Here is an 18,232-nt window from a genome sequence, read left to right on the forward strand (position 1 = left end):
ACCATTTGAGACTGTTTCTTTTGGTTACCTTAAATGGGACCTGCACTTGCCAGAGAGAGTCTTGCATCAGTATGGATATAAAATACCACCTAACGGTTACTAACGCACGGGAAGTGCACCCGTTCAATGTTGTTGGAGGGTACATGGAATAGAACCAGAGGATATCCCACCCATACCTGATGCCACTTCCTGAGGGACAATCACATGGAGTCTCATTTGGGACAAATGTCCCATCATCCAGTGCTAGCAGTCAACACTATCCTCATGTAGTGGTGTTACATGGTTTACAATGTTTTGTTTTTATATTATCTTTTCGTATTAAGGCTATTTTTATGTTTTACTAGCTTTCTGGTCTATGTAGGCCACATGTCTCGGAGGATTGCCCAACTCTTGTAGACTATGATTGATTTGAGGATGATATTTGATGATAATGTATTCACTTAATTAAGTATTCAGTTTTATAATTTTGGGTTGAGAAAAGTCGTTCCAAAACACCTTATTCGAAATGGTATGTGTTCCAAAACAATAATTTCGGAAAGATTTAATGTGTTCCACAATACCCAAATTGTAACTGTGTTCTAAATTTTGCAACCTGAAATGTGTATGATTGGTATTCCAAAGGATGTGAAAGGTAGTTTAGGCATTTTAATTAAATGATGGGTACGAAAAGAAATTCCCATCATTTCCACTATTTTTTCACTGACACGGCCACTCCTTTCTCCTTTCACCCATCAAACAAGTTTTATTTTACCACTTTTGAAAACATATTGAAAATAGAAATCAAACACTTGTTAGATCTTTTAAATACAAAGGAGATGATAGTGACACTCTTCTAATATTCTCTCTAATATTAAAAAAAATATTTTGTAAATTTCACCGATAAATTAAGAGAAACTCACTAAATTAAATGCGTGGATCCACTAAAATTTCTTGTTAGCAAGTGTTGCTTACATTTCTTTTTAACCTTATTGTAAACTAGTACGTATTTGGAAACAATATTGTTAAAAAATCACTCACTTTGGGAATCTCTTTATCTCGAGATTATTAGTTTATTACTATTCAAGTATGGTCTAAATACACTCACTGCATACTAAAAAAAATCAAAAAGAAATGGCAAAAGGCGAGATTTCCACCGTAGCACACCCACCACTGTCACAAACAAAGAAATTGCTTGGAAATTCATGAGTGGCCAAAAGTATATTACAAGTGGATACACTATGTCGTCTACCACAATAGTTTAATAAGATTCGCTAAAAAGAGAATTTTATCAACATTAGCATTTTCCCTATTTTATCTGACAATAGTTCAATCCCAATACTGGCCAAATATGACATATATGCTAGTTTCCACTATCATTATACTCTCATATAGTATCACTGAATCATTAGTTCCACAAGAGTTTTTATTCTTATATGATACGAAGACACGCAATAAAAATCATAACTATTATCATTCAGTAGCACAAAAAGTATGGTCAAGCAAACGTTCGATTATGCAAGGATGCGGTAGGCCATAGTGAAATGATACCTGAGCATAACATTAAACATTGGTAGAGAAAACCCTGAATTAAACTTCAGGGTTGTGTATGGTTCGGGATCTTGCATAACCCAAAACTGCCAATACTTAAAAATAGAAGCATGATTGGATAAACTTTTTCAAAAGTAAATCTAAGAAGAAAAAATAGAAAAATAAAATAAAATAAGTCTTTTATATGTTAATTTATAAAAATTTTCTCATATAACTTTTCTAAAATATTACAAATTAACTTATTAATAAGCTAATTTTAGCTTACGGAAAATTTTATTTCATTTTTCTTTCTTTTGTTTTTCTCTCAAAAGTATTTTTTGAAAAAGTTATCCAAAACATCTTCCATGTTCAAGAACTTGGATGGACAGCTAATGACATGTTAACTCCCTTATTCATGCAATTACATGATAACGTGTCTTAATATGGGGGGACATTGGGACAACAATCGCAATATTCTTTAGATTCTATATATTTGATAAAGTACAGAATAAAGTAGATTTTATATGACAGAGAAAGAGAAACCTTTGGTTTTGTAAAGATCATAATCCAAGGCAAAATGCACATTAAAATATTCCTTCATCTAAACCAAAATTTCTAATTACTGTACGACCTTTGAAAATATCACTCCTAATAGTTTCATATTGGCTGAACTGATCCGAATTTACAAAAGCTGGGGAATTATACATTTTCCTCAGCTTCTCTTTGCAACTCACGTCGCGCAGCAGCCAACCTCTCTGCAGCCAATCGTTCTTCCAGCGCTCGAGCACCTCTTTCTCTGCATGAACAGTACCAGTGGCCAAGTAAAATTATTTTATACGGTACAGTATATACAAGAACGATGCAACAGTTTTTATTGTTGTTCGTAATATCTGAAAATGCTAAAAAATGAAGAAAAGGAATTTTAAAATAATCACCCCACACACAAAAAAAAAAAGAACAAAAAAACTGCCATTTGGAATAGTATTGTGATATTTTATCAAAATATTAAAGAAAAAGAAAATCTCGGTCAAATAATGCTCCACTAATGATCTGAAATAATGCTCCACTATTAGTTAGATAAGATAAGATTGATTTAGTTAGTTAGTATTGCAATAGCACATGGAAAAGCTCATAATATGCTTCTCGAGTTGATGAACAACTAATAAAATCAATTACACATCCAGATTCTGGTACAACTTTGATCTCCCTAGGTTTTCAAACCAAAAGAAAAGGTTGTATTTAGCCACCATGATTAAGAGTTGAAGTATTAATAGACCAGAAGCCAGGCTTTTGTTTCCAATTCCTTTCCTTTCCTTCTATATAAGATTATTTGCTTTCTGTGGAGAGCAGTAAGATAACATGGCAACTAGAAAATTAAGAATAAAAAGCAAATAGTATGCACTCAGAACATTTGCAAACAACTTATCTGTTCTTTCTTTGAGCTTATCAATTTTTATAAAAGAAAGCCAATAAAGCAACCAAACATGACAAAAGAAAAATAATAATTATTGGTCACTTGCACCTCTCTATTGTCGTTGTTGATTTATTTGATTTTTCCCCCATGACATGCTTCATAGAAGGCAATTTCTACGTGTCTACATATATAACTGACTGCAATTAAAACTAACAACTGCTATGTAGAATTACCGTCTCCTAGATGCCTCAATTGAGTCTGAACCTAGCAAAGGCTCACTTTCCACAGTGTAGCCTTGACCGTCATTAGAAGTATCAGATCTTCCACACAGCATTCTGTGAAATATTGATGCAATAGGGTCTATGACCGGTCTACAAGGAAGCAAAAACAAAAATTAACAGTTTCATAATACTATAACTAATCACTTTTACTGCAAACTAAAAGCTGAAATTACCTTAAAAATTCTGGGAAAAATGTGGAGAATGCAAAATCCTCACTTGGGTCACCCCTATGTTTTGTTTCTGGTTTCCTCTGCCAGTATCTAAGGTAAATCCAGCTTATATATGTGCCAGATATAATGGTTGGAAGATATGCCGTAGCCTCTAGTGTCCAGAAGCTAATAGCAATGGAAAGCAATAAAGTGATAGATGGCAACCACTGAAGACGTAAGTAGCAACAAATTTAGGGCATTTTGCAAAAAATTATTGTCACTGATAAGTAATAAATTAAAAAGAAAGAATGTAAGAGTATCAAACCTTTGTTTTTATCTTGATAAAAGGAAGCTCTTGATCTGGTATAATTTGCTTGATGCCAACCAAGAAACCAGATATAACTCCATGAAATCCGGAAATTGGAAAGTAACTAAAACATTGAAAGAGAGTATTAAGATCAAAAGAATTTGTTCAAGGTAGAAATAGAAAATTGAATGCCTCTTAAGATTCAACGAATAAGCCTAGAAAACAAGTAACTTGCAAATCTTGGGGACCACCAAAACGAAACTTCTGTTTCAATTATTACTATAGGTTTTAGCTGATATCCAGAACCACAATGTTTTCTTTGAGTCAAATCCAACAGAGCACAAGTAATCAAACTTAAAATGGACCTTCATTTAGCTTTTAATTTAAAAATAAATAAATAAATAAATAAAATAAAATTGGAGAGTTAAAGTGCAGCACAAGGTGTGGGAAAGGGAGAACTCAAATACAGTGAAAGATAAAAAAGATAAAATCATCATGAGCAGTAGAGAGAAAATATCATCTTCAATTTTGATGGATTTGATATACATACAGGTAAGTCTCCAGCCTCGTAATGTAGTACAAGGCAATAGCAGTGATGAATACACATACTGAAGTTAGAAGATTAACCACAAAGATGAATTTAAAGAACTCCCTGGAACCCCATATTGGCTCAAGCAGCTTCCCAATAAACAGGAGACCGAGTGTGTTGACCACTACCTATAAAATTGTACAAACCATGTTAATTGTGAAGTTTTCTTAAAAGAAAGATTTACTACTCAGGTAATACAATAAATAGTGAGTTCAAAAAAACAGCGCGTGCATACCCCATATACAGATTGTTCAACATAACCAGCTGTAATGAGATTCCAGGCAAATGGGATTGTCCTGCAAAATGAACAGAACAGGAAAATAAGTTATAAAACAAAAAGGAATTTTGAAATATGATGGTAAGGTAAGCTACATAATCACACTTGTATGGAGAACTGAACAAGCATGGTAGTCAAAAGAACGTGTTTTGTATTGAATCAGTTATATATACTAACAATCTAGCAAAACTTGAGTTTGATATCTTTGTGGTCAGCAAAGATGTTAAGGTTGAGGTTCTTCTTAGGATTGGGAAGGGATTGCAAAATTGTAAAATGTAAGATTGTAACAAGGATCGTAAAATCTTACCAAAATATAAAATTATACTAATATACACACAGAAAGAAAATAGGGGAAAATTCCTACAAATAACAGCATTAGCGCAAACTTAAAACTGAAATAACATGAACATAATATCAAAAACAACTCATTATTAGTCAGATAAATAACCACCAGCCACTGCACTACAACCACAAGCCCCTGCCCATTATCACCTTGTGCAGCAGAAGCCATTTTTTCAGTGATTACTGATTAAAAAGTAAATCAAAACACTAAAGCAGCACCAAAGATGGGGAAGATGTGCAAAGATATGCAGGGAATAAGCAAGACAGCTAAAGAGATTTTCAAGAGATACAGGGAAGGATGGTCCAAGAAAGCAAGGCAGATTTGTTAGAGAGATAGTGATGCAATCATGACTAAGGATCAAGTCCAAAAAGAACCAAGAGGAGTGAGCTAAGCATAAGGGAGGAAGGCCCAAGTTCATGTTGAGCTTTGAGTTACCTTTTGTAGTTCATATATTCTTTGTAAATAACTCTTTTATTTTGACCTTGTATTTTTATTAATTAGAATAGGAATTTATTTCCTTGTAATTTTTTTTCTTTAGGAGTGTTTTTAATATTTTAGGGGGAGTACAACTAGAAATTGGAAAATGTATTAATTGGGCTTATTTGGGCCAAGATATAGTAGAGAGTATTTTCCTAGAAGTGGATGTCCACTTCTAAGTCCACCACACTCTTATTGGCTTCACACAACACCTACCTAGTCACATATTTAATCCCTAGTCACACTTTTTGCATGTTTGCTTCTCCACCCCCTTTCTTAATTCCACACCCATCATCACACCATCCACACAATGCCACTTGTATAGCTCTCAATGGATGGTTTAGATCTCATGATTGTGGCGCCTAGAATTTGAATTTCAAATTTTGAGAACCATAGTTAGTTGACTTAAGTACAAGTTAACCTAACCTTGGTTCACCTAACCTTGATTAGCTTAACTTGCACCACAAGTTAACAAACTCTATATATAGATGAGAGCATCCATATATGTCACTTTTGAACATTTATGAGAATGAGTGAGTTTTCTCTCAACTCCAAGAGTTTGAGTTCCTCTCATAGAGTGCAACTCCATATGTAACTCTTATCAAAGATTCTTTCCTTGTGGTGAGTCACTTTCTTGCCTTATTTTCTCCTTGAGAATTGGTGCCACCATTCCTTGCCTTCTCCATCATTTTCAAGTTTCTTCTCCAACAATGCACCTCATGGATGAAAGATCTTGGGAGACAAAGAAGGTTTGAAGAGTTATCTATCACTCTTTTTGTTAGGATATAGAATAAAGGAAATTAGAATAGTTATTAGTTAGAAAGATATCATGGGCTAGGCCCATCACATCTATAAATAGGAGGTTACTTGGTAGAGGGGAGGATTCAGATTTGTTCACATTTGTAAATTGAGCATTAGCTCTTTGTGAAAGGAGAAATCCTTTGTGAAGGGGAAACCCTTGGAGGAGATATGTCTCTCCTATTTTTTGTTCTTTTCAACATATTCAATAAAATCTTTCTTTTCTTTCTCTTTCAAAATTCTTGGTTCCTAACAGGATCGACAAACTCGCATGCTTTCACTACAATCTTACCTATTTGTGACTTTGTGAGATCCAAATTTAGAGTGGGCAACAAGATCATAAGATCATGCAATCTTACTATCTAGATCACGAGTTTAACAACACAGCAAAACAACTCTTTACCTAAAAACTAGGAAACTTTGATAGCAAGTAGATAGTACAAGTTTAAAACTTAATATATATATATATATATATATATATATATATATATAGAGAGAGAGAGAGAGAGTACGATCCCACTCAGTTGTTCCACTCACCACCTGCGAATTCTTTTTCTGAAAAACTTAAGTATGGGTGAGCCTTGTTGAGTGCAACCTATCCCAAGTGAGTTTGAAGGCATCAACCTTTCCACATGCCGGTTCTTTGAAAAGCATTGTTGATGGAAGAGCATGAACCAAGGGTCCAACCAACAGAGCCATGGTCAGGAGATTACAGGAAGATTTGATTGCATCAAAGCTTGGTGGGCCCAGGGTACTCTTCATATGGGCTTTACAGTGATCCACCTTATTTGTACATAACATAGTAGTGTAGGAATTATATGTTTTGGTCTTGTATTTTTGGGCCACCTAGATTAGGGTTTTAGGCCATAGGCTTAGTGGGCTTGTTTTTGGGCTTAATGGGCCTTGGGTATTTTGGCACCCAATAATGGGTTCATTTTGTTCCTTTTATTATTTCCTATTGTTTGAATTTGATAGGCCATTGTATTTAGGCCATTAGAATAGGAAAAGAGAGAAAACTTAATTAGGCAAGATTGCTAAATTAAAGTTACATTTAGAGGAAATTTGAGTTGCATTTGGTTCACATGTGTTAAGCCAAGGGTGGTTGCACATGGGTCGTCCCAAATCAACTCCGAATTACATCTAAATACAGCTTTGATGCACAATGGAACCAACCACATGGCCTAGCACATGGAGTGACCGAGAAATTTGAATTCAAATGCCATTTGAATTCAAATTTCCGGAGCCAAAGCATGGCATGAGATTGGCACCAATTGTGCTAGCTTCTTTTCCTATAAATTAAGTCATTCTCTCCCATTTCACTCACTTTTGAATATATGAGAGTTTCAGCATATTTTGCTCAGAAAATTCTCTTCCCAAAAGTCCCAAATATTTGCTTAGACTTAGAGAAACCAAGAGACTTCTAAGCTAATCCGTGAGCAATCCTTTGCTCTTCTTGCTTAGGTGCTTCCTTCTCTAATCTTGGCATGTCTTCAATCCATCATTTCAGGAGTTTCAAGTCCAAAATCTAATCTCAAGGAGAAGATCTTTGCATTGGAGTAAGGAAAAGGAGGTTCCATCTTCACTTTACTTACCTCACTCCATCAATTGTCAAGTATGTGCAATACACGCGCCGTCTTCTAGTTGCCAAAACTTCGTCACACAACCTCCATATTGTTCATCGATGCCTCTTAGGTCCATTCTAGACCTTGGTTTCTTCATCTTGCAAGTGTTTTGTTGTGGGCCTCTTTTTCACATTTCCTTTTGGTTCTCTCCTTGGTATTTTGTTGTATGGCTTCTCCAGGCCCTGTTTTTTCTTTTTTGGGACTTCCACCATTACCACATAGAAGCTCAATGGTAAAACCTATTTCTTATGGGCTGCCACTATGAAACTTTGGCTATTGAACGATCAACGGAAAGTTACACTCAATTGAAGAAACTTGATTTTCAATTGTGTGTTGTCTTGTGGCTGTATGTAGAATCAAATATTTTAGGAACTCTCAAAACCTTCAAACTACTTATTCTTTTTGAAATAAGACTCAAAGCATCTATGCAATTGAAATTCAATGCATGTATGATGCTGCCCAAAAATAGCTTCTCTCAAACAGGCTAGTCATGATATGGTTTCTGATTTTGTTGAAGCTCAAGCTGCAATGGAGAGAATAAACAAGAAACTTGATAGGATATATAATGTGCTGATTTAACAGAATCTCAACTTAGATTTTAATCATGTTTGTAGCCAAATTTTGGTCGGTCATGAAATTCCTTCAATGGACAGCCTATTTATTATACTTATTCGTGTTCCCATCGAAATGAAAAGTGAAAATTCAACTAGAGTTGTTGAGGCTTCTGCCAAGGTTTCTACTCGAGGGGTTTGTCGAAATTTTGGAGAAAGAGAAGGTAAAAGTGGATGTCCTCAATGTTCCTATTGTAAGAGGATGGGCAATACCCAAGAAAATTGTTACTCCCTTCATGACTTTCCAGATAAGATAGCAAATATAAGTCTAAAAATATTGCTATAAAGGTCCTTGAAGATGATTATCAAGAATATATTTTATGGGCAGCTACATATTGATCTTACTCATCCTCTGCTTCAAATGTTTCAACAGCTTGTGTTTCTCAAACAACTATAGATCAAAGTCCATGGTTTATTGCCTCAGGTGCTTCTAACCAAATAGTTGATAATAATTCTCTATTTGATTCGATGTCTCCTCTTATTCCTCCTCTTATTACCCTAGCAAACAGGTCAAGAATTTCTTCCAAAGGAATTCATCAAGTTTCTCCCTCATTGAATCTAAATTTTGTTCGATTTATCTCTACGTGTCCTTTTAATCTAGCCTCTTTATGTCAATTAACTAAGTCCTTAAAGTTTTAACTAAAATTTTTATTGTTGACTCCTTTGTCATCCAGGAATGTGGTACAAACCAAATGATTGATGTAGGACATGAATCCCAAGGTCAACTATTTCGCAACACGACCGTTTGTATCTTTTGTTGTTTTTATCAAAGCTTCTTCTCATTTAGGTCACCCAACTTTGTTCAAGTTAAAATTTTTGGTTTCAAATCTCAAAAAATTAGAGGTGTTAGGTTGTGAATCATGTCAATTAGGCAAGAATGTTAGGTCTACCTTTCCCAAGAAGAATTAAAAAAGATGTAACATGGTTTTTACTACCATTCATTTAGATAATTAGGGTTCAAGTCATGTAACATCTTTGGGTTTCAAATATTTTGTTACATGTATTGATGAATATTCTCAATGTACATGGGTATAATTAATGTAAAATACATCTAAACTTTTCGTCTTCAATAAGATCAAGAACTAGTTTAGCAAAATAACTAAATTTTTTAGTTATTTCATACCAAAGAATATTTCTCCTCTATATTCTCTTCTTTCTTAATTAACTTCACAAGGACTTTTACATCAATCTACATGTTCTCACACACATCAACAAAATGGAAGAGCAGAAAGAAAAAACACACATTTAGTGGAAACTACATGCACCCTAATGCTCAAAGCAAATGTTCTTGTACATCATTGGGGTCATACAATTCTGACTGCTTTTTTTTAATAAATAGGATGTCCTCATCCTCTCTTGAAAATAAAATTCCTCATTTGATCATTTTTCCAAATGAACCCTTGTTTCATGTCTTCAGCTCAAGTCTTTGAATGTACATGTTTTGTGCATGATGTTTCTCTAGGTTTCGCTTCTACTAGAGGTATTCAATGTGTTTTTGTATAGAGAGAAACGAAAGTATATTATGAAAATGAGAAAATGTACAAAGACATTGAGACGCCTATTACAATGATATATTTAGGCTTAGCTACTAGTTAATTACAATTGTGTAACCAAATAACCAAAGTTATTCTATTGTAATTCAAGCCAAACTAAACAGATATGGCTTAGTAAGAATATTAGCCCACTGATCTTATCCTATGATGTGTTGAACCACCAATTGTTTAGCAAAACCTTTATCTCGAACAAAGAAAACATCAAGCTCCATGTGCTTTGTTCTTTCATGAAGTACATGATGGTGTAAGCCCTAGAGGCCAATATTTTCTATGTGGTTTACATTTGTATCAAGTCAATAACAAATAACGGTCTATGGCGGTAAGCCAAAAATCCGCCATAAATATATGGCGGATGGCGTGGCAGCATATGGCGGACGTCATGGCAGACAAAAATAATATATACATATATATATATATATTAAAAACAAAACCAAAAATTAAAAAAATAAAAATAAAAAAATAACAGACTTTTTGGATGCATGACTTTAGTGTTGGGTGCTTACTGCTTACCATTGTGCTATAAGTGAAACAAAATTGGGAACAACATTATAGGTTTAATATAGAAAACAACATAATAGAACATGATAATGAAATTCTAAAATATAGATAACTAAATTCCAAAATTTTGAAAAACTGAGAACAAAAACATTGAACAAATGAAGAACAAGAACAATCACACAAAATAAGAGAGAGAGAGAGAGAGATGAACATCTGAAGAAATGAAAAATAGATGGAAAAAAAAAAGAAAAATAAAGAAATGGAAGGAAGAAGAAAAAACAAACAGAAAACAAAAAGAACTCTTATGGGTCACCGGATTTGTTAACCGAAAAACTTTTTGGAGCTCAAGTCGCTATGGTTCAGGTCGCTGGTGAGGCTGGTGGCCTAAGAAGGCTCACCATAGTTGTTTGTTCGCAATTTAGGAGCTTCACAAGAGAAAAGATGAGAAAAAAAAAAGGATGAGGAGGAATTCCGCCATGAGCACTATGAAGCCATGGCCATGGTGGATATAGCAAGCGCCATGGAGGATAAGGCGGGTTCCATGGCGGATATGGCGGACGCCGCTATATAATGGGAAATAACGGATAGCGAATGGCGGAGGGGTTCAAAAACGTCACGTTATACCTTTATGGCGGCACCATAACGGTTATTTGATAACATTGATGTTATGCATCAAGGATGAAAGTGTTCAAGAAAGGTGAGAAATGAAAAAAAGAGTGTTTTAGGACCTTGCATGAAGGCAATAATGCTAAAAATTGGACAAAGTATTGGAAGGTTAAAAATAAGAGAAGTTGCGAGTGGGGCACAACCCAAAGCTTTTGAGGAATTTTACCAAGATAATGGGACAAAGAATGGAGTGTGAAGGATATATAAGCTTTCCAAAAATAAGGATTGGAAATCAAGAGATTGTACTAAGATGCATTAAGGATGAATAAAGAAAAGTTTTGGTTATAGATCGTGATATCAAAAATAGAAGAGAGAACTATTTTTATAAGTTTCTTAATTAAGGAGAATGATCAGACCATATTATGAAAGGATTAGAAATCCAAGAAGCAAACAAAATTTGGCTAACTATTACAAAATTCAAATTGTAGAGGTAAAAGAATCTCTTAAGAGGATGGGTAATGGTAAAGTTTTTAGTCCTAATGATATTTCTATTGAAAATTTATAAATGTATAGGAGAAGAAGGTATCATTTGACTTACTAAGCTATTTGTGGGTGTTACAGATATTGTGAATATATTACAGATATTGTGGATATATATATTATGGCTATTATCCTCACTATTAATTAGGGATATGATTAGATTAGTTTCCATAATATTAGAGATTAGTATCTCTATCATTTATTGTATTCACTCTATAAATAAGATTGGTATGTATACAACAATACACACAATTCCTGAATCACAACATGGTATCTGAGCTTAGATTTTTCTTTTAGAATATATTTTTCTCTCTTCTTGCAAAGTCCCTTGCTGCCACCTCCGGCTGCCGCCGGCCGCCGGCGCGCCTCCGATCGCTGCGCCGCCGACCACCTCTTCCGGTCGCCCACGTTGACTGTCGTCGGCCACTGCGTCGGCGGCTACCACCTCGGGTCGTCGCACCGCCGACCGCTGCCTCCAGTTGCTACCTCTGACTGCAGCCTCCGGGCGTCATGCCGCCAGTTGCCACGCCGCCAACCGTCGCCTCTGGTCGCTGCCTTTAGTTGTCGCCTCCGACCACCACCTTGGGTCGTCACACCGCCGCCACTGGTCGCTTCCTGTCGCCGCCTCCAACTGCAGCTTCCGATTGCCACCTCTGACTACCACTTCCAGTCGCCAACTCCGACCGTCGCCTCCGGTCATCGCCTCCGGTCGTCGACTCCGACCGTCGCTTCCAATCGCCGACTCCGATCGCCGCTTCCGGTCGCCACTTCTGGTCGCCAACTCTGACCGCCGCTTCCTGTCGCCACCTACAACCGCTTCCAGTCGCTGACTCCGACCGTCGCTTCAGGTGGTCGTCGCCTCCGATCCCTGCTTCTGGTCGCTGCCTCCGATCGCCGCCTCTGACCGCTGCCTCCGGTGACCAGTTAGCAGATATGTTCACAAAATCGCTTAAAGGACCTCGGATTGATTACATTTGTAACAAGCTTGGTGCATATGATATATATGCTCCAGCTTGAGGGGGAGTGTTACAGATATTGTGAATATATTACAGATATTGTGGATATATATATTATGGCTATTATCCTCACTATCAATTAGGGATATGATTAGATTAGTTTCCATAATATTAGAGATTAGTATCTCTATCATTTATTGTATTCACTCTATAAATAAGATTGGTATGTGTACAACAATACACACAATTCCTGAATCACAACAGTGGGATTTTAAGATCTAAGAAAATGTCAAATGAGTGGAGGGGGAGCACTTTAGTTCCTATATTTTTATTTATATTTTTGGTGAATTTTTAGTTCCTGTATATAAGAACAAGGAAAATATTCAGAATTGTATAAGCTACAAAAAAAATAACACTTACATACACACTGGTATTATGGTAAGAGGTGATTGAACATATATTGAAAGGAGAGACTAGGATGGTAGAGAATCAATTTGAATTTATGAAAGAAGGTCTACAACATGTAGTTTTTATTGACTTGGGCAAAGCATACGATCAAGTGCCAACCAAAGTGTTGTAGAAGGCTTTTGAAAACGAGGTGAATCCATAGAGCTTATATATAGGCTATACAAGACATGTATGAGAATGAGATAACTAATAGTGTGAAAATTTGTGGAGGAAAAAGTTTCCTGTAAAGATAGATTAACTTCATGACTCAACCTTGAATCCTTACTTGTTTAATCTAGTTTTAGATGTGCTTATCAAGGGCATATAAAATACCATCTTTAAAGGCGTCTTGCTTGGCACAAAGGCTGCTGATTCAAGGGTAGGGTATGGTACTAAAGGTCCTCAGACTACCCTGAAGTTTTTCTTTTGGACAGTTGTCCACCGTTCGAGCTCACCAATACAGCCCCCATAGTTTTCTTTACCAGGATATCTTTATTTTTTTTTCATTGTTCCCAGGGAACTTTTTGGTAATCCACTTTCATGCTGCAAAAAGTCAAATTTGAACTAAAACCTTGTAGCTCTTCTTTCCTTGCGGGCAGGAAGCACACCAGCAGCATGCGTTGCATGATTCTACTGTGTTTTTAAAAGAAATCAAGGAAAGAAGTTAACTTTAAACTTGAGCTTTGGAGATAGATGTTGGAAGCAAAGGCCTTTCACTTGTGTAGGAATAAGACACGGTATCTGTTCAATTTTAACAAGAAACAAGAGGAAAATGACTGGGATCGATATAAAAAAAATGATGGGGAATATTAAATAACATTTTTACTTATTTTGCACATGTTAATATTTGTAGATGTCAATTATTTTAACTTAGGGATTTGAATGATTCTCTTTGTATTTATTATCATACCTTATTTACTCATTATAAATTACATACATGGGTGTAGCTACAAGACACACAACATTCAGATATCCCTTTTTTCTATATGGTATTAGTATAATAGGTTCTGATTCCATTCTCTCTTTCCTTTATTTCCTGACTGTCACCAAGAAGGGTCTTAATCAGTACCAATGCACTGTTTTTAAACCAGATCTCCACTAGTGCTCCTTTCACCGGCACACCACAATGGCCAGAAGCAAGCCCTTTTAGTGATTCAAACCCAACCAGCCACCACCACACAGCTAAAGCTCAAATCAAGAACTTTTTAACCGCAAAATGCCTACCAAGCTAAGAGAAGTTTTATTCAAGATTTTAAATTGCAATCCCAGTTGCAGTCATGTTAAGGTTTTAGTAGTTATAGGTATTGTGGATCCTTCGATGTATGTTGCAGTGAAAATTGAGCACACCTTAACACAAAATTATATTAAAAAATTATGTATTATTATATAATAATACATAATAATATAATAATATTTTTCATTATTATGAGAAATACAAGGTCAAAAAAATAATTAAAAAATAATTAAATATGAGTAAATCACTACTAATATATTTAACAAATTTAGCTTCAATTAATTAGTTATTTTCAAGTATAGTAATTAAATCATATTACTTGCTTCTTACTAGTCAAGACCTCTCAAACAATAAATATATAAACATAAAAAATAAAACTCAAAAAAATTATTAAATTTATCACTGAAAAGTATTTTTTTTCACACCCACCCAATTAGTTTTCCCCACAAAATTATCTATTTCATTTTCCCAATGCCCACCGCACAAAACCACATGCCTCCCCCACACACATGTTGAGATCAGCCCATTCAGCTCATTTCCCACCCCACCCTCCACACAAACACCAAATCCACGCACACACAAAATCCAAGCCCTTAATTCTCAAATCGTCCCCACAAGAACTTACCCACCCAAGTCGCACACCTAACCACCCTAGTCCCACACAGTCAACTCTTCCCCTACCCCCCTCCCCAACACACACAAAGACACACATGCTCACACACAGAAGTCATATCAATCACGGTTGAGCAGAAATTGGGTAGACAGGAATGGTGGTGTCCTGATGGGTGAATGACAAACTGTGCTTGTGAATCTTAATGGAGAGCAAAGCCGTTAAGTATAAAGACTTCAATTTTGGAGACGCAAAGAGCTTTTCAAGATCTGTTTCTGAGTGTTATAGATATGATATATGATATGATTTCATCAAAAATAGGTTTTTTTTGTAACAAACATTTTATCTCTCCATTATTGATTTACAGTTTCAAATGGGAAGAAATTTCTGATATGGACATAACAGCATTTTCCAAGTTGCATTGCTGCAACACCATTTCATTGCCACCTAAATGAGACATTTTTGTTCATTCTGCAATGTCTTTCAGTAACAGTATCATTCAGGGCCAAAATCATTTTTTTGCAGCCAATTTGTGTATGTAATGATATTTGAAACCTTGGTTCTATTGTACTGCTATACAAATAGCTATACTCTATGATAGTGAATATTTTGGGCTTTAAAGGGACAAAAGAAAAAAAAAATAGTAGCATAAAAGAGAATGTTAGGATAGATGTGTAATAACACGAGAACACAGGATATAAAATGTTTGTATAGGTGATATTGGTGTGACAGCTATCAAGGATAAAATGATAGAAAATCGGTTAAGGTGATTTAGACATGTGCAAATATGGCCACAAAAAGCACCATTGAGGAGATTTGATCAAATGATTTTTCACCTTGTGAAAAGGGATAGCGGGAAACCATGAAGGACATTGGAAGAAACTATAAAAGAGAATTTCATTGTTAATAATATCCCCCAAGAAATTTGTTTTTAATCAAGCCCAATGATATCATGTGATCCATGTATTTCTAAAACTAAGTTTTCTATACTTTAGCTTCTACACATTAAATTCTAAATTTCAAAGAGTGTTTCTATAACACAACATGAAAGTTTTCAGTTTGTTCAATCTATTCATTATATTCGACTAAGTTGAGAAAAGTGGTCAGCAAATCTTCTCAACAATATCCTGCATCAGATAACCCTTCTCAATTATATTATGTATTTGTGGTAGGTAATCCTTTTTAACTCCAAGTTAAGAAACTTGAGAATGGTTAGAGAAAGGAACAATTAAATCCTCTTCTTGTGCACTTGCCAACATCAATAGTTTTACATCATAACTTTATGTATTGGGGTATTATTTTAGTACTTTTCCTATTGGCATTCACTATAACAAAATGAGAAGCGCAACTTCCCCAAGGGTCCCTGATTTCACATTCTTCAATCAGCATTTAGAGGCAAATAGTAACTGTAATAACAGAAGTAGCCACTGTAAAATCAGCAAAAGCAGGCTATACAAAGGACTTGGCTGGACACTTTCATTATATTTATAAACAAGAAATCAAAAACAAACTCCACCACATCACTGTCATTAGACTCATAATGTTACAAAATAGCTCCTAGATTTACCCTAGAAAAAGTTACATACTAGATATCATTTATTTATGAAATATGACAAATCAAGCAGACAGGATTTAAGAAACTTGACTGGCTGCACCCAAATCTTGTGCATATGCAAATCACAATATGCATCTGTCTAAATAAACTTCTCCAGAAATACTTAAAGGAGAAAAAATATAAAGGAAAAACAAAATAAGCTTCTTCACAAATTAAAACTGACTTATGCATGAGTTATAAATATGATTTTGGAAATTTGGAGAAGCTGATAGGAGAGAGATTATATAAATTAGTAAATGCATAATCAAATTTTAGCTCATGGTGAAGCTTATTTCACTTTTGCTTACTATTTTTCTCTCTTAGAAGTATTTCTGAAGAACATTACCCAAACAGATCCTGAACCTTTTATACCTAATACCATACAAATGTCACATACTTCCCTTAAGAAGGGGTTACTGGTTTGAGTTTGATCTGTGGTGGTGACAAGGTGAGTGATTTGCATTCAACTCATCTGCTCCACAGTTTTTTGCTATAGCGAAAATGTCATCAAGTGGAACTACTGCTAGTGTTGATACAGTACTGATGGAGTCATTAACTTGTAACTTTAGCTTAAATTTTGTTTGGCGAATTATAGGCAACCACCTTTAAGCATTTCCAACTTTCTTTTTTCCATGGACATGGTTTATGCAGTGTCTCAAAACTGATAATCAATAACTAATCTGCATTCGCGGGTGTGGCTACCGCTGGCCAAACATTATTAATTTTCCAATTTAAGTTTACTTATTGGTTACATGTCATTTAAAAGTATTAATTTTCTAATAATTGTCATTTACAAGCACCCATACACACACATATATATGTTCCAATACAAATCTAGAATTTGAGCAGGATCCCACAATGCTCATCACAATCACGCAATTCTAAGCGTCTCCCCACTCAATTTTGACAACCTTATCTTCCAAATTTGAACAGGAAAAAACTATGGACTATAGGAGTCACAGATGCAAATCAAATAGATTAAACAGATAATCATAAACACATACTTCAATTACGCATCGTGTAAGATGCAATTGAGAAGTTGGGGCATGGTACCTGGCGGGAATAAGGGCGAGGTAGGTAACAACCGAAGGAAAAAAGTGAACCGCAATGTGACCACCAACCAGCACCACCGCAAGGCCCTTGCATAGGCGAGTGAACCCGGAGAAGAGGCCCGTGCCCTGCCACCAGAAAAAGAAAAATAAAAAGAAATGGAAATGAGGAAGGTTCGAGAAGCTTCTAGAATGTAATGGGAGAAGCGGTGAGAGTTACTACCCCTGAAAGCGCTGGCGTGCTCATGGACTCGGCGTGATGGGATCCCAATCTGGAGAGGATCGGATCTGACGGGGTTTGTTAAGAACCAAAAAAAAAAAAGTGACGTTTTAATGTCGAGGTCTGGAAGCGTGGACGAGGCTACGTGACATTTACGATACACGATCTGATCTTGGTTCTTGAGAGACTCGCTACACCCAAAACACTGATGAAAAAAAACACGTTTTGTATTATTTTTTATTAAAAAAAACAAAAAATATATATATATATTTTTAAGTTTAATACATCAGCTCTTTAAATTCTTTAGAATTTTTAATTAGGAAGTAAAATTTAAAATATTTATAATTAATATTTCGTCTTTAATATTTTTATAATTTAGTATATATAGTTAGAAATTTATTTATAATTTATGAAATTTCACAAAATATTTTTATATCTTAGATTGTATAGCTTGTTTTAATCTATCTCTCTAAAAATTTCTTATTATTACATAATTCATATGATTAGAGAAATTCCAAGAAAGTTATATGAATAGGATTGGATCTTAATAC

At 35.2% G+C, this 18,232-nt stretch overlaps 1 protein-coding gene across 1 annotated transcript; it reads right to left on the reverse strand.

Annotated features, from left to right (window-relative positions):
* Positions 1–1,960: 1,960 nt before the first annotated feature.
* On the reverse strand, positions 1,961–17,871 carry LOC109790196 (rhomboid protein-like protein). Its single transcript, XM_083063044.1, has 8 exons — positions 17,685–17,871; positions 17,466–17,590; positions 4,482–4,542; positions 4,208–4,374; positions 3,676–3,781; positions 3,375–3,577; positions 3,154–3,291; positions 1,961–2,302 (listed from the first exon to the last, which is right to left on the reverse strand). Exons 1-8 carry the CDS (start codon positions 17,706–17,708, stop codon positions 2,206–2,208), a joined length of 921 nt encoding a protein of 306 aa, XP_082919170.1. The 5' UTR covers positions 17,709–17,871; the 3' UTR covers positions 1,961–2,205.
* Positions 17,872–18,232: the final 361 nt, after the last annotated feature.

Source organism: Cajanus cajan, chromosome 9 (assembly GCF_000230855.2).
Source record: "Cajanus cajan strain Asha chromosome 9, NIPB_CcT2T_4, whole genome shotgun sequence".
Classification (NCBI taxonomy): Eukaryota; Viridiplantae; Streptophyta; class Magnoliopsida; order Fabales; family Fabaceae; genus Cajanus; species Cajanus cajan.

Bases quoted from the DNA above. Each gene is read 5' to 3' on its own strand.
- LOC109790196 (XM_083063044.1), bottom strand. From the start codon at position 17,708: ATGAGCACGCCAGCGCTTTCAGGG. The intron at 17,591-17,684 runs GTAGTAACTCTC...TTCTGGTGGCAG, and splicing joins GCACGCCAGCGCTTTCAGGG to GGCACGGGCCTCTTCTCCGG. The intron at 3,782-4,207 runs GTATGTATATCA...TCAATGTTTTAG, and splicing joins ACGAGGCTGGAGACTTACCT to TTACTTTCCAATTTCCGGAT.